We start from the raw sequence: 24,218 nt of genomic DNA, 5'->3' as shown, positions 1-24,218 counted from the left end.
AGTAGTATTACTACAGTAGTATTATTACAGTAGTAGTATTACAGTAGTATTATTACAGTAGTATTACTACAGTAGTAGTATTACTACAGTAGTATTATTACAGTAGTATTACCACAGTAGTAGTATTACAGTAGTATTACTACAGTAGTAGTATTATTACAGTAGTAGTATTACAGTAGTATTACTACAGTAGTAGTATTACAGTAGTATTACCACAGGAGTAGTATTATTGTTGGTGTTACTGTCATGGTGTGATTAGTAATAGAGTGTATTCTAATTATAATATGATCCTATCTATATGACAGCTGACAGCTGACAGAGGATCATTAGCCGTTCAATTAGCAGCATTAGCAGCAGGGCAACACGTCATATCTGATATCTTTATCTCCACCATGGCCTCTGATCGCTACTGATCGTTATTATACATTTAAGAAGCTGCAAAGTGGGCCCACAGTGGCATAAGGACACGCACAATTACACAGAAGGTTAATGTTTTAAATTGTTTTTATTTATTTAACCTTTATTTAACTAGGTAAGTCCGTTAAGAACAAATTCTTATATACAATGACGGTTCCCAACACATTTTTCATGCAAAATCAAATACATTTGTTTGGAAAACATGTATTATTATAATTATTGTTATTATTATTACTATTGTTATTATTATTATTATAGATCAAGTATTACAATTGTTATTATTAGGATATTGCTATTACACTACTATATAATTATGTTTTACTAGTAGCCTATCGCCTACTGGTATTCAGTTATAGTATGTCGGCCTGATAATAATAATGATAATCTTGATTTTCTTAATCGTCTATTTTCATATTGTTCCAGATCAAGACAATGGTTGAACGTCTTTCCACCAATCAGTAAAGAGACAACATATTTGATCAAGTGTCGACACAAATAATAATGAACATGAACATCGCTGCTATTGCTAAGACGTGTCAACTCTTGGAAAACGAAATGCGTAAAGCCTCCAAAGATTTTGTAATTTTCTAGAAAACATATTTTTTGTTTCCACGTCCACGTGCTCCGGTAAAAACAAGCGTGAGGAAATATAGTGTTATCTCTCTCTTTGTCTCTCTGTCTGACTCGCTCTCTCTCTGTCTCTCATTGTTAAAATATGTTCAGAACAACGTGATCGTTGAATAATAAGAGATAGGGCCTGACTTTTGACCCGGAAGTACTGTTGTAACTCGGTCAAAATGATAGACCTACCTCCTATTTTCAAATCAAAGTTTATTGGTCGCGTAGGCCTGCACAGATGTTATCGCAGGTGCAGCGAAATGCATAACCTAAAAAGCAACCGCTTTCGATTGGTGCACTGAAACAGAGCCCCATTCTACAGCGGTGCAACAGCTGACAGAAGTTGTCATATTTTAGAGCAATATAAAAACAATAACGCAACAGCGACAACAATGGAACCCATCATGACAATAATCAGAAGCATACGACGGATGGAAGACAACTGGTCCTGTATCTAGGCCTCCCTTTACACCCCCACGGGCCTACTAATAATCCTGTGTATATTCATTGATAGGAAATGCTAACAATAATCGACATTTCAATGATGTAAATTAGAATTATGTGATACTATTTTTCTATTTGATCTAGTTTCCTTTTTTTTTAAATGATTATGGTCTGTAACCCTTTTATTTATACGTTTGATAACCAGGAAAACATTGTCAACTTAATTTAGAATTAATGGAACAAATGACCGACAGTGCTTTACTCTTAATAATACTAATAATACCATTACAATATAACAATATTCTTACATTTATTTGTATTTTTTTTTAAAACAATATTTGAGTAATATATGTAATAACAAAACACACATTTCGGATTTTAAAAATTAGGCCTATAAGAATACACTTGAATTAAAAAAAAACCACAACAATTAACTATATATTTTTCTAAATAAATATTTAACACAACTAACAAACATTGGTAAGTCGTAACCATGACATCTGTAACACATCGTAATGTCATCATCCGGGTCTGTTCTTTCAAAAAGAAGTTCGATATTCAAAACACACGCACACTGAAAGCTCACGTCATAATCAAAAGCTATATTATGACGACTGCTTGGCAACAAGTGTGCTAAAACTAACCCGAGTAACAAACCCCTAAACGCTGTATAAGTGAGTTTGACGTTTAATCTGGCTCCACATTTAAACCCCTTCTATGTAACCCCGCTCCGAAGCTTTCCCATTTCGAACAGGGAAAATGACCTTCTTGGGAAGGTTAAGCTGTAGCCTGAAACGCCATGGGGAGCCCGAAGATTTAGGGTGAAACTCGAGGAAAGTCGATCTTAAAAGGAACAAATATTGAGCTGTCCGATGTCCTGCCGTTGACAGGAGCGTTCACAAACGGGACAGTATTTTCACATATTCTCAGACCTCTTTACCAGTCCATTTGCTATTCATTTCTATTTGTATTATAGCCCTTCATGTTTTGAAGAAATGTGATTGTTTTTAGTCAAACACTTCAATCCAGTGGGCATACCCTGACTTTATTTGCAGTGACAAAGGGTTTCTAATATTGTGATTGGACATCAAAGGAGCAGCTACATTGACTATTGGCTGGAACAAATCCTCTCAAAGGAGCAGCTACATTGACTATTGGCTGAAACAAAATCCTCTCTTTAAATAATTTCAGTGCGAGGACACATGTTAGCACTAAACCCACGCCAAGTCAGTGTACACGTCATCGGGGCTAAGAATGGGAACTCATTAGGGCCAGGGTTGGGGCCAGGGGCTAAGAATGGGAACTCACATGTCTAACTGAAGAGTCAAAAGTTACACTATATTAGGGCCAGGGTTAGGGCCAGGGTTGAGGCCAGGGTTAGGGTTAGGGTAGGGGCCAGGGGCTAAGAATGGGAACTCACATGTCTAACTGAAGAGTCAAAAGTTACACTATATTAGGGCCAGGGTTAGGACCAGGGTTAGGGCCAGGGTTGAGGCCAGGGTTAGGGCCAGGTTTAGGGCCAGGGTTGGGGCCAGGGGCTAAGAATGGGAACTCACATGTCTAACTGAAGAGTCAAAAGTTACACTATATTAGGGTTAGGGTTAGGGTTGGGGCCAGGGTCTAAGAATGGGAACTCAGGAGTCAAAAGTTACACTATATTAGGGTTAGGGCCAGGGTTAGGGCCAGGGTTAGGGCCAGGGTTTGGGCCAGGCCAGGGTTGGGGCCAGGTTTGGGCCAGGGTTAGGGCCAGGGTTAGGGCCAGGTTTAGGGCCAGGTTTAGGGCCAGGGTTGGGGCCAGGGTTGGGAACTCACATGTCCAAGGTTGGGGCCAGGGTTAGGGCCAGGGTTGAGGCCAGGTTTAGGGCCAGGGTTGAGGCCAGGTTTAGGGCCAGGGTTGGGGCCAGGGTTAGGGCTGTGTCCTCACTAGCCTTATCTCACTGAGAGAGGATAACAGCTAAGTGCTCAATAGCCTCACTTACCCCTGACTCTATATAACAACAACAATATAACGTTGGACAACCCTAGCTGACACCAGGCCTGTTTATTATGCACCAGACTTTTATTATGGTAATATAACAATAGATACCAGAGACCTTTATTCTGGAATAAATAACAAACTAGACAGGACTATGTTAGTTATACATTTTGTTACATAAAAGGAACATATTTTTTTTTAGGGTTCATTAAAGAGGCAATCAGCATTAGAAACAATAACAAAGCGGCCTCCCCACCTCCAGTTCAGGCAACCAGCTGAGGGATGAGCAAGGAGAAATGGAACCACTCTCAAATTCATAGACAGAACTGTGGATACAAGGATTGACCCTCCATGATTTCAACATATGATAGTTTTAACCAGAGGCTATAATAATTTGATTATATTTTCTGTGTTTACAAATTTTTATTTTATTTACAAAAAACAAAACATTTTATTTAACCTTTCTTTAATGAATTAACTAAACATAGGATTAAAATAAGTTGATAGAAATTATTCACATCTTATCCAGGTTGTTATGTTACAGGCTGAATTTGAAATGGTAAAAATAATAAAATAATAATAATTTGTCACTGGCCTACCCACAATACCCCATAATGTCAATGTGAAATGGGTGGCAGTGTAGCCTAGTGGTTAGAGCGTTAGAGACTAGTAACCGGAAGGTTGTGAGTTCAAACCCCTGAGCTGACAAGGTACAAATCTATCGTTCTGCCCCTGAACAGGCAGTTAACCCACTGTTCCCAGGCCGTCATTGAAAAGAAGAATGTGTTCTTAACTGACTTGCCTAGTTAAATAAAGGAAAAATTAAAAAATGATGCTTTTTGAGATTCTTACAAATTAATAAAAAAGGAACAGCTGAAATGTCTTGAGTCAATAACTATTAAACCACTTCGTTTCGGCTCAATACGTTCAGGAGCAACAAGCCACATAACAAGTTGCACGGACTCACTCTGTGTGCAATAATAGTGTTCAACATGATTTTATTTAATGACTGCTTCCTCGCTGTACCCCACACACACATATAATTATCTGTAAGGTCCCTCAGTCGAGCACAGATTCAACCACAGAGACCAGGGAGGTTTTCCAATGCCTCGGAAAGAAGGCAACCCGTTGGTAGAGGGGTAAAAAAAAAGAAGCAGACATTGAATATCCCTTTGATCATGGTGAAGTTCTCAATTACACTTTGGATGGTGTATCAAGTCACTACCAAGATACAGGCGCCCTTCCTAACTCAGTAGCCGGAGAGGAAGGAAACCACTCAGGGATTTCACCATGAGGCCAATGGTGACTTTAAAAACAGTTAATGAGTTTAATGGCTGTGATAAGAGAAAACTGAGGATGGATCAACAACATTGTAGTTACTCCACAATACTAACCTAATTTACAGAGGGAAAAGAAGGAAGTCTGTACAGAATAAAAATTATTCCAAAACATGCATCCTGTTTGCGACTAGGCACTAAAGTAAAACTGCAAAAAATGTGGCAAAGCAATTAACTTTTTGTTCTGAATACAAAGTGTTGTGTTTGGGGCAAATCCAATACAACACATTACTGAGTACCACTCTATGTATTTTCTACCATAGTGGTGACTGCATATTTATAAAAAAAAAACATGTATTTAACATTTATTTAAGTAGGCAAATCAGTTAAGAAAAAAATCTTATTTTACAATGACGCACTATCCCGGACAATGCTGGGCCAATTGTTCACCACCCTAAGGGACTCCCAATCACAGCCACATGTGATTCAGCCTGGATTCAACAACAAAAAAACTCAGACAATGAATATCCCTTTGAGCATGGTGAAGTTCTTAATTACACTTTGGATGGTGTATCAATACACCCAGTCACTACCAAGAATTACAGGTATCACCTCTTGCACTGAGATGCAGTGGCTTAGATGGCTGTGCCACTCGGGAGCCTGAGTGTTTTGGGTGTGCTTGTAATCGTTAATGACTGGGGAGGTGGTCAGGATAAAAAAAAAAAAAAAATTGGATTTAAGCGCAGGCAAAATCCTAGATAAAAACCTGGTTCAGTCTGCTTTTCACCAGACAATGGTGAGATTAATTCACTTTCAACAGGACAATGGTGAGATGAATTCACCTTTCAACAGGACAATGGTGATTAATTCACCTTTCAACAGGACAATGGTGAGATGAATTCACCTTTCAACAGACAAGAACCTAAAACATCAGGATAATTCTACACTGGAGGTGATTACCAAAACAACAGTGAATGTTCCTGATTGGACGAGTTACAGTTTTGATAAAAATCTGCTTGAAAATCTAAGGCCAGACCTGTAAACAGTTGTCTAGCAACGATCAATACCAATTTAACAGATAATAATAATGGGCAAATATTGGTTGTTCAAAGCTCTTAGAGACTTACCCAGAAAGACTAACAGCTGTTATCAATCTTAGAGACTTAACCCAGAAAGACTAACAGCTGTAATCAATCTTAGAGACTTACCCAGAAAGACTCACAGCTGTATTTGCTGCCAAAGGTGATTCTAACATGTATTGACTCAGGGGTGTGTGAATTCTTATGTACATTAGATATTTCTGTATTTAATTTTCAATACATTTGCAAACATTTCTAAAAATAATGTTTTTCTCCACTTTGTCATGATGGGGTATTGTGTGTAGATGGGTGAGAATAGAAATATATTTAATCCATTTTGAATTCAGGCTGTAGCACAACAACATGTGGAATAAGTGAAGGGGTATGGATACTCTCTGAAGGCCCTGTATATTTAGGGTACTGATGGGGTGTGACAGTGGAACTAAACTCATGAGGCGTTTAGACGTTATATTCTTCAACAATCAATGGGTGCATACCATTAATTTATAAGTCCAAAAATGGATGTAGAAACTGCTGATTGTCTTTTTTAAATTTATTTGACTATGTAAGGAGACGAGAGGAATAAGTGTTGATTTGTAAAACTACACCTGGAAATAAGGGAGAAGTTTTTAATATGAAATGGAATAAACATCAGAATTCAACAACATGCTCAAGCAGTATGTGGTTTAAATCAGATTATTTTCTTATATTTGAAATCTCCAGAGAAAATGAACATAACAGTAATACAATAATAAACGCATTGACCTATGTGATCTGCTATTTTTCATTCTATTGTATTGAAATCAGACATTTCAGAATTTGCTGGGAGAAGTAATCAACATGTCGACAATGACGAGCAGTTGACACCTGCAGACTTCTGGAGACTAGAATCTAAAGACGAAACATTCGTTTAAAGATTTCAGCATGATGAACGACACATTTAGCATTTATTGTTTATTCCTATTCCAAGTACTCTGGTGCAACATTTGATACATTTTTATTATAGCCATACATTTTCTACTATCAATCTATTTTAATTTTAATTACTGTATCATGCTAGAATTATAATCAAACCATTCATGAGCTAAATTTAAGAAGTTGACTAGCTACTTGTATGCAGATCATGTAGCCTCAAACCGCAATCGTTTTGTGTTTCAATTGCGCTTGATAAATTTACACCATTTTGCTCTAAACACAATTCACTATATTTTATGAATGAGACAAGACAAGGAAAGGGAACCGCGTAAATGTATTGGTTTGGTCCCATCACGGGGGGCGTGGTGTTTGATACCTAACCAGGAAATGACGACACAGTTAACACGCGGAAGTTCTGTGTTAGTTGACGATGACGTTTGCCTGAGACAAAAATGTGCCTTGCTTCAGCTAACGGGATGAATTAACTAGTGTGCTACCGAAGAGATTCATTGAAAACTGCAGCAAACACGTAAGGCAAATAATTGAGTGTAAGTAGAGACAGCAGTCGTATAAGCTTCGTTTATTTGGCTACTGAAATGGCTAGATATCTAGCTAGGCTAAGGTTAGGACTGGAGCTATCCAACTCAACTGTCATTTGGCGAGCCAACACTTTACCAGAATGTAACACAGACACCCGTTTATAATAGTCCAATAACTAATCAGCTAGCGAACTAACTCTAACCAGCCTTATTAATTGCTGCTATCTAGGTAGATAACTAATGGTACGTGCCAGGGCCACAAGTTTGTTGAAACTTGCATGCTAACTGTGCTAGCTAGCTGGGTTGCATTGTATGGACCCCAATCAACAATATTATGATGTCCTTTTAAAGGCGCTTCATGGTCAGTCCGATGTCTGCATTGGTCGTGCGGTATTTACGGTGATACGGCCTCTGCAGAAGTCATGGCGTTAATACTTGTTGCGCTTCGTAGAGCAGCTGTGGAAGGAAGACGTGAAGGAAGCGAGTTTGTGTTTATACAGGGACTTCCCGCCCTCACCTACAGTCAACCAATCATGTCAATGCGGAACTATACGGAGCCCTCCTCGTTGTTAGAGGTGCCTGGCGAGGTGGTGGCCTCTTCATGCCTCCAGAGGCTCAGCAACATGCGTCTCATCATCCATATTGTGCCTCCGACCACATTCTAGATTAAACATAAATTGGATTTAATCCAGATGAAAGCGCCAGTACACATCAGATACACCCATAGAGATAGATAGCCCAATCAACCTCCACTGTATGCTTATTGTTATTGTTGAATGTATGGCTATTTCGACACTTGGTTGTTGTTACTGTTATACCGTTGACAATTTCTCATTTTTATATTGTAAATATCCAAAATAAGCTTTGGCAATATGTACATTGTTACCTCATGCCAATTAAGCAAATGTAATTTAATAGATGGAGGAATAATTTATTTAAAAAAATAATCTGTGCCGCTGTAGCGTCAGTGACGGCATAGGTAGCGCTATTGAGGCTACAACTCATAGGAATCCCCACCCAGTTAACTACTTTAAAATGGCGGAAGTATGGTGGAAGCCCTTCATGGTCCTGCCTATGCTTAAATGGTCACTAGAGGCCTCTATCATTCTCTATGGCTACACTATCTAGCTAGCTGCCAGGCTGTAGTGAGCTATCACAGTTCAAGTCAAATTGTATTTGTCTCATGCTTCGTAAACAACAGGTGTAAAACTAACCATCTAGAAGAAAAAGCAACGCACACCTATTAAGATGAGGTGCTGGCTAGCGGAGTAGAAACTTGAAAATAAAAATAAAACAGAGCCGCACACTCTTGGAGCTCAGATGCAAAAATGTAATACCAACGTTTCGACAGCGTGCGGCTCTCTCTTTTATTTTTATTTTCAAGTAAAACTAACCATGAAATAGTTATGGGTCCCTTTTCCAACAATGCAGAGTTAAATATGACAAATAAAAAATTGTGACACGAGGAATAAATGCTCAGTGAATAACAACGTTGATAAACTCTATAGTCTCACTACGTAAGCAATGCAATCTAGCAAATGATCCACACTCAAGTCACATAGCTTTGCATACATGAAAAGGCAAAACCACATGATGTTGTGTGAGGTGGTTAGCTGTAACTTTAATGTTGTCAAATAAAGGACGATCTATAACACACATTACCATGTGACTGGTTCTACCAGTTCTCTACAGTCCTGCATCTCTAGCTAGGGAAGTTAGTTTGACTGGAGGGCTTTTTGAAGGGCTGTAGGCATGGCTAGCTAAGGATAGCCCTTGGTTACCAGATGTTGTTTGGCTAGCTAAGGATAGCCCTCGTTTACCAGATGTTATTTGGCTAGCTAAGGATAGCCCTCGTTTACCAGATGTTATTTGGCTAGCTAAGGATAGCCCTCGGTTACCAGATATGTTATTTGGCTAGCTAAGGATAGCCCTCGGTTACCAGATATTATTTGGCTAGCTAAGGATAGCCCTCGGTAACCAGATGTTGTTTGGCTAGCTAAGGATAGCCCTCGTTTACCAGATGTTATTTGGCTAGCTAAGGATAGCCCTCGGTTACCAGATATGTTATTTGGCTAGCTAAGGATAGCCCTCGGTTACCAGATATGTTATTTGGCTAGCTAAGGATAGCCCTCATTTACCAGATATGTTATTTGGCTAGCTAAGGATAGCCCTCGTTTACCAGATATGTTATTTGGCTAGTTAAGGATAGCTCTCGTTTACCAGATATGTTATTTGGCTAGCTAAGGATAGCCCTCGGTTACCAGATATGTTATTTGGCTAACTAAGGATAGCCCTCGGTTACCAGATATGTTATTTGGCTAGCTAAGGATAGCCCTCGATTACCAGATATGTTATTTGGCTAGCTAAGGATAGCCCTCGGTTACCAGATATGTTATTTGGCTAGCTAAGGATAGCCCTCGGTTACCAGATATGTTATTTGGCTAGCTAAGGATAGCCCTCGTTTACCAGATATGTTATTTGGCTAGCTAAGGATAGCCCTCGGTTACCAGATATGTTATTTGGCTAGCTAAGGATCGCCCTCGGTTACCAGATATGTTATTTGGCTAGCTAAGGATAGCCCTCGGTTACCAGATATGTTATTTGGCTAGCTAAGGATAGCCCTCGGTTACCAGATATGTTATTTGGCTAAATCAACTTGCTTTATTCAACCTTTATTTATTTTTTTAAACTATGTTTGTGACTTGGAATGACTCCTTTCTTCCCTGTTGTGTTTGTGGTCCAGGACAGAGGCAGGATGTTGGAGTCCTATGTCACGCCCCTGTTGATGACCTACGTGAACAAATACATCAAGAACCTGAAGCCCTCTGACCTGCAGCTGTCGCTATGGGGAGGAGACGTAGTACTGAGCAAGCTGGAGCTGAAGCTGGATGTCCTGGAGCAGGTATGGATTCATCCTGGAATTAAACTAGAATAAAGCGTAGTAACACTGTAATAACACAGTAATAACCTGGTATTAACACTATAATACCCCTGTAATACCACTGTAGTACCCCTGTAATAACACTGTAGTACCCCTGTAATAACACTGTAGTACCCCTGTAATAACACTATAATACCCCTGTAATAACACTATAATACCCCTGTAATAACACTATAATACCCCTGTAATAGCCCTGTAATAACCTGGTATTAACACTATAATACCCTGGTATTAACACTATAATACCCCTGTAATAACACTGTAGTACCCCTGTAATAACACTATAATACCCCTGTAATAGCCCTGTAATAACCTGGTATTAACACTGTAATACCCCTGTAATAACACTATAATAACCTGGTATTAACACTGTAATACCCCTGTAATAACACTGTAATACCCATGTAGTACCCCTGTAATAACACTGTAGTACCCCTGTAATAACACTGTAGTACCCCTGTAATAACACTGTAGTACCCCTGTAATAACACTGTAGTACCCCTGTAATAACACTGTATTACCCCAGTAATAACACTATAATACCCCTGTAATAACACTATAATACCCCTGTAATAACACTATAATACCCCTGTAATAACACTGTAGTACCCCTGTAATAACACTATAATACCCCTGTAATAGCCCTGTAATAACCTGGTATTAACACTGTAATACCCCTGTAATAACACTATAATAACCTGGTATTAACACTGTAATACCCCTGTAATAACACTGTAATACCCATGTAGTACCCCTGTAATAACACTGTAGTACCCCTGTAATAACACTGTAGTACCCCTGTAATAACACTGTAGTACCCCTGTAATAACACTGTAGTACCCCTGTAATAACACTGTATTACCCCAGTAATAACACTGTAATACCCCTGTAGTAATCTGGTATTAACACTAATTGCACTGTAATAACACTGTAATAACCTGGTATTAACACTATAATACCCCTGTAATAACACTGTAATAACCTGGTATTAACACTATAATACCCCTGTAATAACACTATAATAACCTTGTATTAACACTATAATACCCCTGTAATAACACTATAATAACCTGGTATTAACACTATTTGCACTGTAATAACACTGTAATAACCTGGTATTAACACTGTAATACCCCTGTAATGTCCAGGAATAACTCTTAGTAATGCTATTGACTTTATCTGCTCTTTTCCTGAGGTCACTTTATGAATGGAGGTCATGTCAGTCTCAATCTGAGTCTGCCCTTTACCTGAGGTCACTTTATGAATGGAGGTCATGTCAGTCTCAATCTGAGTCTGCCCTTTACCTGAGGTCACTTTATGAATGCAGGTCATGTCAGTCTCAATCTGAGTCTGCTCTTTACCTGAGGTCACTTTATGAATGGAGGTCATGTCAGTCTCAATCTGAGTCTGCCCTTTACCTGAGGTCACTTTATGAATGGAGGTCATGTCAGTCTCAATCTGAGTCTGCCCTTTACCTGAGGTCACTTTATGAATGGAGGTCATGTCAGTCTCAATCTGAGTCTGCCCTTTACCTGAGGTCACTTTATGAATGGAGGTCATGTCAGTCTCAATCTGAGTCTGCCCTTTACCTGAGGTCACTTTATGAATGGAGGTCATGTCAGTCTCAATCTGAGTCTGCCCTTTACCTGAGGTCACTTTATGAATGCAGGTCATGTCAGTCTCAATCTGAGTCTGCCCTTTACCTGAGGTCACTTTATGAATGGAGGTCATGTCAGTCTCAATCTGAGTCTGCCCTTTACCTGAGGTCACTTTATGAATGGAGGTCATGTCAGTCACAATCTGAGTCTGCCCTTTACCTGAGGTCACTTTATGAATGGAGGTCATGTCAGTCTCAATCTGAGTCTGCCCTTTACCTGAGGTCACTTTATGAATGGAGGTCATGTCAGTCACAATCTGAGTCTGCCCTTTACCTGAGGTCACTTTATGAATGGAGGTCATGTCAGTCTCAATCTGAGTCTGCTCTTTACCTGAGGTCACTTTATGAATGGAGGTCATGTCAGTCTCAATCTGAGTCTGCCCTTTACCTGAGGTCACTTTATGAATGGAGGTCATGTCAGTCTCAATCTGAGTCTGCCCTTTACCTGAGGTCACTTTATGAATGGAGGTCATGTCAGTCTCAATCTGAGTCTGCCCTTTACCTGAGGTCACTTTATGAATGGAGGTCATGTCAGTCTCAATCTGAGTCTGCCCTTTACCTGAGGTCACTTTATGAATGGAGGTCATGTCAGTCTCAATCTGAGTCTGCTCTTTTCCTGAGGTCACTTTATGAATGCAGGTCATGTCAGTCTCAATTGGAGTCTTTTCCCACCAGAGGTCACTTGTTCCATCGTCCGGTGGCTCGACGTGTCACCCTGCCTCCTGTCTGTTCCTGCTCAACAGTGACACCCAGGGACAGGGGCTGGGATCCCAGGGACAGGGGCTGGGATCCCAGGGACAGGGGCTGGGATCCCAGGGACAGGGGCTGGGATCCCAGGGACAGGGGCTGGGATCCCAGGGACAGGGGCTGGGATCCCACCAGAGCTGATGTCAAACAGTCTGTGTCCAGTGATTGATGACGCGGCTGTAACTCAATGTGGATTTTAGTGATCACTTTAGGTAGCCTAGTGGTCAGGGGGCGGGTAGCCTAGTGGTTAGGGGGGGTAGCCTAGTGGTTAGGGGGCGGGTAGCCTAGTGGTTAGGGGGGCAGGTTGCCTAGTGGTTAGGGGGAGGCAGGTAGCCTAGTGGTTAGGTGGGGGGGGGGCAGGTAGCCTAGTGGTTAGGGGGAGGCAGGTAGCCTAGTGGTTAGAGGGGGGCAGGTAGCCTAGTGGTTAGAGGGAGGGGGAGGCAGGTAGCCTAGTGGTTAGGGGAGGGGGAGGCAGGTAGCCTAGTGGTTAGGGGAGGGGGAGGCAGGTAGCCTAGTGGTTAGGGGAGGGGGAGGCAGGTAGCCTAGTGGTTAGGGGAGGGGGAGGCAGGTAGCCTAGTGGTTAGGGGAGGGGGAGGCAGGTAGCCTAGTGGTTAGGGGAGGGGGGGAGGCAGGTAGCCTAGTGGTTAGGGGAGGGGGGGAGGCAGGTAGCCTAGTGGTTAGAGGGGGGGGCAGGCAGGTAGCCTAGGGGTTAGAGGGGGGAGGCAGGTAGCCTAGTGGTTAGAGGGGGGAGGCAGGTAGCCTAGGGGTTAGAGGGGGGGTTGCTGGATCGAATCCCCGAGCTGCAAGGTAGAAATCTGTTGTTCTGTCCCCGAACAAGGCAGTTAACCCACAATTCCCTGTTAGGCCGTCATTGTAAATAATATATTTTTCTGAACTGACATGCCTAAAAAGTTAATATGAAATCAGGGCCTAAAGGTCTAAAAATATGGTCCCCAATCCAATTTCTATACAGAAGGTTTCCTGTTGACTTATTCTTGTTGAGAAGTTAGAGGAGATCGTACCCTCATGTCTGGTCAGTTGTCCACAGATGATCTCCTGTAGAGATCCTACCCTCATCTCCTGTAGAGATCCTACCCTCATCTCCTGTAGAGATCGTACCCCACGTCCCTTAGCATTGCCAGACCCAGGCTCCAACCCACTGAGCCAATGCAGGGCCTTATTTAATATGATTCCCTGTGTCTAGGAGCTGAAACTGCCCGTTACCTTCCTGAGCGGTCACATCCATGAGCTGCGTATCCACGTACCCTGGACCAAGCTGGGCTCCGAGGCCGTGGTCATCACCATCAACACAATGGAGTGTATCCTCAAATTGAAGGACGGAGCGCAGGTTCGTACTGCCGGGTTTTATATATATATATATATACAGGAGCCCACTGATGATTAGTGCACTGCAGACAAGTGCAGTACTCCAATTTAGTGCATACCGTCATGGCATTCCGAAGGTGGTGTGTGTTTCTGAGACCTACAGTCTTGCTGTATCCCTGAAAGAAGTTCAAGCCTTCCTCGATATCTTAAGGGGAGAGGTTTTTACACGACCCAAGTTAATAATCTCTGTCATATAACGTTCCACATGGAATAGACTTGGTTTAAAACGTGTTGTTGGTTTCTTCCCGATCCAACTTCCTTTCTAGACTCCTCTACCCAGAACCCCCTCTGTCTCCGCAGCACATTCTAGACTCCTTTACCCAGAACCCTCTCTGTCTCCGCAGCACATTCTAGACTCCTCTACCCAGAACCCCCTCTGTCTCCGCAGCACATTCTAGACTCCTTTACCCAGAACCCTCTCTGTCTCCGCAGCACATTCTAGACTCCTCTACCCAGAACCCCTCTGTCCCCTCAGCAGTCCAACAGCCCCATGGCTCAGTTTATCACATTCTAGATTCCTCTACCCAGAACCCCCTCTCTCCCCTCAGCAGTCCAACAGCCCCATGACTCAGTTTATCACATTCTAGATTCCTCTACCCAGAACCCCCTCTGTCCCCTCAGCAGTCCAACAGCCCCATGGCTCAGTTTATCACATTCTAGATTCCTCTACCCAGAACCCCCTCTCTCCCCTCAGCAGTCCAACAGCCCCATGACTCTGTTCACCACATTCTAGATTTCTCTACCCAGAACCCCCTCTGTCCCCTCAGCACATTCTAGACTCCTCTACCCAGAACCCACTCTGTCCACTCAGCACATTCTAGACTCCTCTACCCAGAACCCCCTCTGTCCCCTCAGCACATTCTAGACTCCTCTACCCAGAACCCCCTCTGTCTCCGCAGCACATTCTAGACTCCTTTACCCAGAACCCTCTCTGTCTCCGCAGCACATTCTAGACTCCTCTACCCAGAACCCCCTCTGTCCCCTCAGCAGTCCAACAGCCCCATGGCTCAGTTCACCACATTCTAGATTTCTCTACCCAGAACCCCCTCTGTCCCCTCAGCACATTCTAGATTCCTCTACCCAGAACCCCCTCTCTCCCCTCAGCAGTCCAACAGCCCCATGACTCTGTTCACCACATTCTAGATTTCTCTACCCAGAACCCCCTCTGTCCCCTCAGCACATTCTAGACTCCTCTACCCAGAACCCACTCTGTCCCCTCAGCACATTCTAGACTCCTCTACCCAGAACCCACTCTGTCCCCTCAGCACATTCTAGACTCCTCTACCCAGAACCCCCTCTGTCCCCTCAGCAGTCCAACAGCCCCATGGCGCAGTTCATCACATTCTAGACTCCTCTACCCAGAACCCCCTCTGTCCCCTCATCACATTCTAGACTCCTCTACCCAGAACCCACTCTGTTCACTCAGCACATTCTAGACTCCTCTACCCAGAACCCCCTCTGTCCACTCAGCACATTCTAGACTCCTCTACCCAGAACCCCCTCTGTCCACTCAGCAGTCCAACAGCCCCATGGCGCAGTTCATCACATTCTAGACTCCTCTACCCAGAACCCCCTCTGTCCCCTCAGCAGTCCAACAGCCCCATGGCTCAGTTCATTACATTCTAGACTCCTCTACCCAGAACCCACTCTGTCCCCTCAGCACATTCTAGACCCCTCTACCCAGAACCCCCTCTGTCCCCTCAGCAGTCCAACAGCCCCATGGCTCAGTTCATCACATTCTAGACTCCTCTACCCAGAACCCCCTCTGTCCCCTCAGCAGTCCAACAGCCCCATGGCTCAGTTCATCACATTCTAGACTCCTCTACCCAGAACCCACTCTGTCCACTCAGCACATTCTAGACTCCTCTACCCAGAACCCACTCTGTCCCCTCAGCAGTCCAACAGCCCCATGGCTCAGTTCACCTCTTTCTTCGTCTTGCGTCTCCAATTGGTTTGCATGTCTAATGAGCGTCCGTAGAGCCAATTTAACCACGGTGCCTCAGAGGGGCAGATTAAAGCTGACTGGAATCACAGCCTGGTGGTACCGTTATTTTGTTGTGTTGTAACGTTCCAACCCAGACAAAGGGGTTGAAAGGTGTTAATTTGACAGGGATAAGTAGCAGCTGCTGTTATCATCTTCATCAACGCTTAATTGTTCTTGTCAAGTCTGGGGGAAGGAATCCCCTGAAGAAAATAGGACAACAGAAAGAAAGAAGCAACTAACTCCCTGGCTGTTTTTAGAGCAGGGCTGAGTGATGTCAACTAACTCCCTGGCTGTTTTTAGAGCAGGGCTGAGTGATGTCAACTAGCTCCCTGGCTGTTTTTAGAGCAGGGCTGAGTGATGTCAACTAACTCTCAGCAGGGCTGAGTGATGTCAACTAACTCTCAGCAGGGCTGAGTGATGTCAACTAACTCTCAGCAGGGCTGAGTGATGTCAACCAACTCTCAGCAGGGCTGAGCGATGTCAACTAACTCCCTGGCTGTTTTTAGAGCAGGGCTGAGTGATGTCAACTAACTCTCAGCAGGGCTGAGTGATGTCAACTAACTCCCAGGTGTTTTTAGCGCAGGGCTGAGCGATGTCAACTAACTCCCAGGTGTTTTAAGAGCAGGGCTGAGTGATGTCAACTAACTCTCAGCAGGGCTGAGTGATGTCAACTAACTCCCAGGTGTTTTTAGCGCAGGGCTGAGCGATGTCAACTAACTCTCAGCAGGGCTGAGTGATGTCAACTAACTCCCTGGCTGATTTTAGAGCAGGGCTGAGTGATGTCAACTAACTCCCAGGTGTTTTTTAGAGCAGGGCTGAGTGATGTCAACTAACTCCCTGGCTGTTTTTAGAGCAGGGCTGAGTGATGTCAACTAACTCCCTGGCTGTTTTTAGAGCAGGGCTAAGTGATGTCAACTAACTCCCTGGCTGTTTTTAGAGCAGGGCTGAGTGATGTCAACTAACTCCTTGGCTGTTTTTAGAGCAGGGCTGAGTGATGTCAACTAACTCCCAGGTGTTTTTTAGAGCAGGGCTGAGTGATGTCAACTAACTCCCAGGTGTTTTTTAGAGCAGGGCTGAGTGATGTCAACTAACTCCCTGGCTCTTTTTAGACCAGGGCTGAGTGATGTCAACTAACTCCCTGGCTGATTTTAGAGCAGGGCTAAGTGATGTCAACTAACTCCCTGGCTGTTTTTAGAGCAGGGCTGAGTGATGTCAACTAACTCCCAGGTGTTTTTTAGAGCAGGGCTGAGTGATGTCAACTAACTCCCTGGCTCTTTTTAGAGCAGGGCTGAGTGATGTCAACTAACTCCCAGGTGTTTTTTAGAGCAGGGCTGAGTGATGTCAACTAACTCCCAGGTGTTTTTTAGAGCAGGGCTGAGTGATGTCAACTAACTCCCAGGTTGTTTTTAGAGCAGGGCTGAATGATGTCAACTAACTCCCTGGCTGTTTTTAGAGCAGGGCTGAGTGATGTCAACTAACTCTGAGCAGGGCTGAGTGATGTCAACTAACTCCCTGGCTGTTTTTAGAGCAGGGCTGAGTGATGTCAACTAACTCCCTGGCTGTTTTTAGAGCAGGGCTGAGTGATGTCAACTAACTCCCTGGCTGTTTTTAGAGCAGGGCTGAGTGATGTCAACTAACTCCCAGGTGTTTTTTAGAGCAGGGCTGAGTGATGTCAACTAAATCCCTGGCTGATTTTAGTGCAGGGTTGAGTGATGTCAACTAACTCTGAGCAGGGCTGAGTGATGTCAACTAACTCCCTGGCTGTTTTTAGAGCAGGGCTGAGTGATGTCAACTAACTCCCTGGCTGTTTTTAGAGCAGGGCTGAGTGATGTCAACTAACTCCCTGGCTGTTTTTAGAGCAGGGCTGAGTGATGTCAACTAACTCCCAGGTGTTTTTTAGACCAGGGCTGAGTGATGTCAACTAACTCCCTGGCTGTTTTTAGAGCAGGGCTGAGTGACGCCATGGTCTCTGTACAGTTGCTTTGTTATATTCTCGTCAGGTTTTCTAGAAGCTGTTGGGGGAATGAAAGCGGCGTTGGCCGCTGCTGTAAAGGAGCTCTTCAATGAAGAGCACATTGGGGAACTCGAGGATGACAGTGTCCTCCCATGTTATCCACCCTGCCAGAAGGAAACATTCAGCAAATGCTCTTTTTAATGTCTCTGTAAATGTGTCTGGGTTTATTTCTTAGCATCAGGCAGAGAGATCAGTAGTTTTTAGTAGTAAACGGCTATTTAAAAAAATAAAAAAGTGTCTGTCTTTTGTGAGTTCGGTTGTACAACTTCAAGCCAACACAATTGCTCACACTGCTCAGCAAATGTAGTTTTCACAACGAGGACTGATCGCCAGTGACCAGAAATATTCAGAGAACGTCTCGGATTGTAGTGTTGCTCGTGAGGCCTAATTCTAACACTAGTATTTTTTACTATTGAACCGTAAAATGTCTTTGGCAAGTGAGTACAACTGCAGTTCAAAGCTCTGTATTGTTAGTCAGTAGTGACATTTTACTGGGCTCACTTATTACATGAACTGTGCCTTCCAAATGGCACCCTGTTCCCTACATAGTGCTGTACTTTTAATCAGAGCCTTGGTCAAAAGTAGTGCACTACATAGGGAAAGAGGGTTCCATTGGGTCCTGGTCTAAAGTAGTGCACTACATAGGGAAAGAGGGTGCCATTTGGTCCTGGTCTAAAGTAGTGCACTACATAGGGGAAGAGGGTTAAAGTAGTGCACTACATAGGGAAAGAGGGTGCCATTTGGTCCTGGTCTAAAGTAGTGCACTACATAGGTAAGAGGGTTCCATTGGGTCCTGGTCTAAAGTAGTGCACTACATAGGGAAAGAGGGTGCCATTTGGTCCTGGTCTAAAGTAGTGCACTACATAGGGGAAGAGGGTTAAAGTAGTGCACTACATAGGGAAAGAGGGTGCCATTTGGTCCTGGTCTAAAGTAGTGCACTACATAGGTAAGAGGGTTCCATTTGGTCCTGGTCTAAAGTAGTGCACTACATAGGTAAGAGGGTTCCATTGGGTCCTGGTCTAAAGTAGTGCACTACATAGGGAAAGAGGGTACCATTTGAAACTCAATCAAAGATCATGGTTGTCAAGACAGTCCCACTTCTCTCTCTACCGGCCCAAGCTGCATGTCTGACAGGAAGAAGGAATTGTGTCCTTCTAGTTGGTCGGTATTAGAGGCAGTGATTGTGTTGTAGTTGGTCGGTATTAGAGGCAGTGATTGTGTCGTAGTTGGTCGGTATTAGAGGCAGTGATTGTGTCCTTGTAGTTGGTCGGTATTAGAGGCAGTGATTGTGTCGTAGTTGGTCGGTATTAGAGGCAGTGATTGTGTCGTAGTTGGTCGGTATTAGAGGCATTGATTGTGTCGTAGTTGGTCGGTATTAGAGGCAGTGATTGTGTCGTAGTTGGTCGGTATTAGAGGCAGTGATTGTGTCGTAGTTGGTCGGTATTAGAGGCAGTGATTGTGTCCTTGTAGTTGGTCGGTATTAGAGGCAGTGATTGTGTCCTTGTAGTTGGTCGGTATTAGAGGCAGTGATTGTGTCCTTGTAGTTGGTCGGTATTAGAGGCAGTGATTGTGTCGTAGTTGGTCGGTATTAGAGGCAGTGATTGTGTCGTAGTTGGTCGGTATTAGAGGCAGTGATTGTGTCGTAGTTGGTCGGTATTACAGGCAGTGATTATGTCCTTGTAGTTGGTCGGTATTAGAGGCAGTGATTGTGTCCTTGTAGTTGGTCGGTATTAGAGGCAGTAATTGTGTCCTTGTAGTTGGTCGGTATTAGAGGCAGTGATTGTGTCGTAGTTGGTCGGTATTAGAGGCAGTGATTGTGTCCTTGTAGTTGGTCGGTATTAGAGGCAGTAATTGTGTCCTTGAAGTTGGTCGGTATTAGAGGCAGTGATTGTGTCGTAGTTGGTCGGTATTACAGGCAGTGATTATGTCCTTGTAGTTGGTTGGTATTAGAGGCAGTGATTGTGTCCTTGTAGTTGGTCGGTATTAGAGGCAATGATTGTGTCGTAGTTGGTCGGTATTAGAGGCAGTGATTGTGTCCTTGTAGTTGGTCGGTATTAGAGGCAGTGATTGTGTCCTTGTAGTTGGTCGGTATTAGAGGCAGTGATTGTGTAGTTGGTCGGTATTAGAGGCAGTGATTGTGTCGTAGTTGGTCGGTATTAGAGGCAGTGATTGTGTCGTAGTTGGTCGGTATTAGAGGCAGTGATTGTGTCGTAGTTGGTCGGTATTAGAGGCAGTGATTGTGTCCTTGTAGTTGGTCGGTATTAGAGGCAGTGATTGTGTAGTTGGTCGGTATTAGAGGCAGTGATTGTGTCGTAGTTGGTCGGTATTAGAGGCAGTGATTGTGTCGTAGTTGGTCGGTATTAGAGGCAGTGATTGTGTCGTAGTTGGTCGGTATTAGAGGCAGTGATTGTGTCGTAGTTGGTCGGTATTAGAGGCAGTGATTGTGTCGTAGTTGGTCGGTATTAGAGGCAGTGATTGTGTCGTAGTTGGTCGGTATTACAGGCAGTGATTGTGTCGTAGTTGGTCGGTATTAGAGGCAGTAATTATGTCCTTGTAGTTTGTCGGTATTAGAGGCAGTGATTGTGTCTTTGTAGTTGGTCGGTATTAGAGGCAGTGATTGTGTCGTAGTTGGTCGGTATTAGAGGCAGTGATTGTGTCGTAGTTGGTCGGTATTAGAGGCAGTGATTGTGTCGTAGTTGGTCGGTATTAGAGGCAGTGATTGTGTTGTAGTTGGTCGGTATTAGAGGCAGTGATTGTGTTGTAGTTGGTCGGTATTAGAGGCAGTAATTATGTCCTTGTAGTTGGTCGGTATTAGAGGCAGTAATTATGTCCTTGTAGTTGGTCGGAATTAGAGGCAGTAATTATGTCCTTGTAGTTGGTCGGTATTAGAGGCAGTGATTATGTCGTAGTTGGTCGGTATTAGAGGCAGTGATTATGTCGTAGTTGGTCGATATTAGAGGCAGTAATTATGTCCTTGTGGTTGGTCGGAATTAGAGGCAGTAATTATGTCCTTGTAGTTGGTCGGTATTAGAGGCAGTGATTGTGTCGTAGTTGGTCGGTATTAGAGGCAGTGATTGTGTCCTTGAAGTTGGTCGGTATTAGAGGCAGTGATTGTGTCGTAGTTGGTCGGTATTAGAGGCAGTGATTGTGTCCTTGAAGTCGGTCGGTATTAGAGGCAGTGATTATGTCGTAGTTGGTCGATATTAGAGGCAGTAATTATGTCCTTGTGGTTGGTCGGAATTAGAGGCAGTAATTATGTCCTTGTAGTTGGTCGGTATTAGAGGCAGTGATTATGTCCTTGTAGTTGGTCGGTATTAGAGGCAGTGATTATGTCCTTGAAGTTGGTCGGTATTAGAGGCAGTGAAAACCTACTTTGAGTCTTAGCAGCACCACCACTGAAACTGAACCGAAATCTGAGAACGATTACCCCCAAAATAAATATTTATAATTTATTTAGATTTGATTATAAATATTTTGATCATGTTGAAAGTGTAGTACGAAAGACATTTTGTGAGATTTATTTGTGCTGAAGAGTCTGGTTGTGGTCATACCTATTCTATACCACCCATGCTGTTGCCAAGTAGAAAGGCAAGCTGGCAGTGTGGAGCTCAGAGAGCAGGCTCCGTACCTAATGGCGCCCTATTCCCTATATAGTGCACTGCTGTTAACCAGAGGCCTATGAGCCCTGTGAAGATGGTAGGGTTCCAATTGGGCCTCACCCCCCCCCCCCCCTTCCCTGTATGGAGTGTCTCAAGGCCAGATGTCCCCGTCACTAGAAACACATTGTAAGGGGAAGTCAATTACACCTAATTATGTAGACTTCAGGCTAAAGACTCGGGAACACATGAGTTTGAGCAGGCCAGAACTAATGTTAAATATCATAGTCTGTAGCTGGCTACTGCTGCAGAGATCGTATTTCCAGCCCTGTGGAAAGACTCGGGTCCGTACACAGCTCAGGGTCACGGCCAAGCACTGGAATGTACGCTCATGTACAACTACTATTCTCAAAACAAGTATTTCTTACAGATGTTTTTCCGAAAGGTCCCCCCCCCCCCCGGGGTCAAGAAAATGATTTTTTTTTTGGGGGTGAAAATTGCAAATGACGTTTGGACAAATTTTATTCAATGTTATTCTCACCCAGGAGACACACAATTTGGAGCCAAGCCAGACTTCCAACAGGAGTCCTGCTAGGCAGCGGGAGGAATTGAAATGAGCTGTCTGGAGGGCCCAGGGTACTTCTCTCCTATTTGAGGGGGAGGTAGGAGGGCCTTTCAGTTCGGGAGGAATTGAAATGAGCTGTCTGGAGGGCCCAGGGTACTTCTCTCCTATTTGAGGGGGAGGTAGGAGGGCCCTTTCAGTTCGGGGGGAATTGAAATGAGCTGTCTGGAGGGCCCAGGGTACTTCTCTCCTATTTGAGGGGGAGGTAGGAGGGCCTTTCAGTTCGGGAGGAATTGAAATGAGCTGTCTGGAGGGCCCAGGGTACTTCTCTCCTATTTGAGGGGGAGGTAGGAGGGCCTTTCAGTTCGGGAGGAATTGAAATGAGCTGTCAGGAGGGCCCAGGGTACTTCTCTCCTATTTGAGGGGGAGGTAGGAGTGCCCTTTCAGTTCTGACGCCAGCATAATGGACACAGCCTCTTCTTATCCTGGTGATTTGTGACATGTAATGGTCATATATTACATTGGACTGATAAAGGTATTTATTTAACTACTCATTAAAGGATGGCAGTGGTACCCTCCTAGAGCTCAGTGCCACCCATCACTGGGAGGTACCTTTAACTGGAGGGGCTTCCTACTGGTCCTCCTCAACATGTAGGGGAGTGGCTTCCTACTGGTCCTCCTCAACCTGGAGGGGAGGGGCTTCCTACTGGTCCTCCTCAACCTGGAGGGGCTTCCTAATGGTCCTCCTCAACCTGGAGGGGAGGGGCTTCCTACTGGTCCTCCTCAACCTGGAGGGGCTTCCTAATGGTCCTCCTCAACCTGGAGGGGAGGGGCTTCCTACTGGTCCTCCTCAACCTGGAGGGGCTTCCTACTGGTCCTCCTCAACCTGGAGGGGATGGGCTTCCTACTGGTCCTCCTCAACCTGGAGGGGAGGGGCTTCCTACTGGTCCTCCTCAACCTGGAGGGGCTTCCTACTGGTCCTCCTAAACCTGGAGGGGAGGGACTTCCTACTGGTCCTCCTCAACCTGGAGGGGAGGGGCTTCCTACTGGTCCTCCTCAACCTGGAGGGAGGGGCTTCCTACTGGTCCTCCTCAACCTGGAGGAGGGGCTTCCTACTGGTCCTCCTCAACCTGGAGGGGAGGGGCTTCCTAATGGTCCTCCTCAACCTGGAGGGGAGGGACTTCCTACTGGTCCTCCTCAACCTGGAGGGGAGGGGCTTCCTAATGGTCCTCCTCAACCTGGAGGGGCTTCCTAATGGTCCTCATCAACCTGGAGGGGAGGGGCTTCCTAGTGGTCCTCATCAACCTGGAGGGGAGGGACTTCCTACTGGTCCTCCTCAACCTGGAGGGGAGGGGCTTCCTACTGGTCCTCCTCAACCTGGAGGGGCTTCCTAATGGTCCTCCTCAACCTGGAGGGGAGGGGCTTCCTACTGGTCCTCCTCAACCTGGAGGGGAGGGACTTCCTACTGGTCCTCCTCAACCTGGAGGGGCTTCCTACTGGTCCTCCTCAACCTGGAGGGGAGGGGCTTCCTACTGGTCCTCCTCAACCTGGAGGGGAGGGGCTTCCTACTGGTCCTCCTCAACCTGGAGGGGAGGGGCTTCCTACTGGTCCTCCTCAACCTGGAGGGGAGGGGCTTCCTACTGGTCCTCCTAAACCTCTTCCAGCAGAAAGCTGATATACACTGAAGCTCCCGACGAACAATTATTGTGTTGACGTTGCTTTCAGAGGCAGTTTGGAACTTGGTATTGAGTGTTGCAACCGAGGACAGACGATTTTTCACGCACCTCAGCCCACGTTGGTCCCGTTCTGTGAGCTTGTGTGGCCTACCACTTCACGCCTGAGCCGTTGTTGCTCCTAGACGTTTCCACTTCACAATAACAGCACTTACAGTTGACCCGGGGCAGCTCTAGCAGGGCAGAAATTTGACGAACTGACATGTTGGAAAGGTGGCATCCTATGATGGTGCCACGTTGAAACTCACTGAGCTCTTCAATAAGGCCCATTCTACTGGCAATGTTTGTCCATGGAGATTGCATGGCGGTGTGCTCGATTTTACACACCTGTCAG

At 44.6% G+C, this 24,218-nt stretch overlaps 1 protein-coding gene across 1 annotated transcript; it reads left to right on the top strand.

The window, feature by feature from the left end:
• Positions 1-7,136: 7,136 nt before the first annotated feature.
• On the top strand, positions 7,137-15,343 carry LOC135519883 (intermembrane lipid transfer protein VPS13B). The gene is made up of 4 exons (XM_064945083.1): positions 7,137-7,273; positions 10,008-10,166; positions 13,814-13,957; positions 15,305-15,343. Exons 2-4 carry the CDS (start codon positions 10,020-10,022, stop codon positions 15,341-15,343), a joined length of 330 nt encoding a protein of 109 aa, XP_064801155.1. The 5' UTR covers positions 7,137-7,273; positions 10,008-10,019.
• The last annotated feature ends 8,875 nt before the right edge of the window (positions 15,344-24,218 follow it).

This window comes from Oncorhynchus masou, chromosome 29, assembly GCF_036934945.1.
Source record: "Oncorhynchus masou masou isolate Uvic2021 chromosome 29, UVic_Omas_1.1, whole genome shotgun sequence".
In the NCBI taxonomy this organism is placed as follows: domain Eukaryota; kingdom Metazoa; phylum Chordata; class Actinopteri; order Salmoniformes; family Salmonidae; genus Oncorhynchus; species Oncorhynchus masou.
Note: the sequence above shows the minus strand (reverse complement) of the source record. Positions and strands in the feature narration are given on the sequence as shown.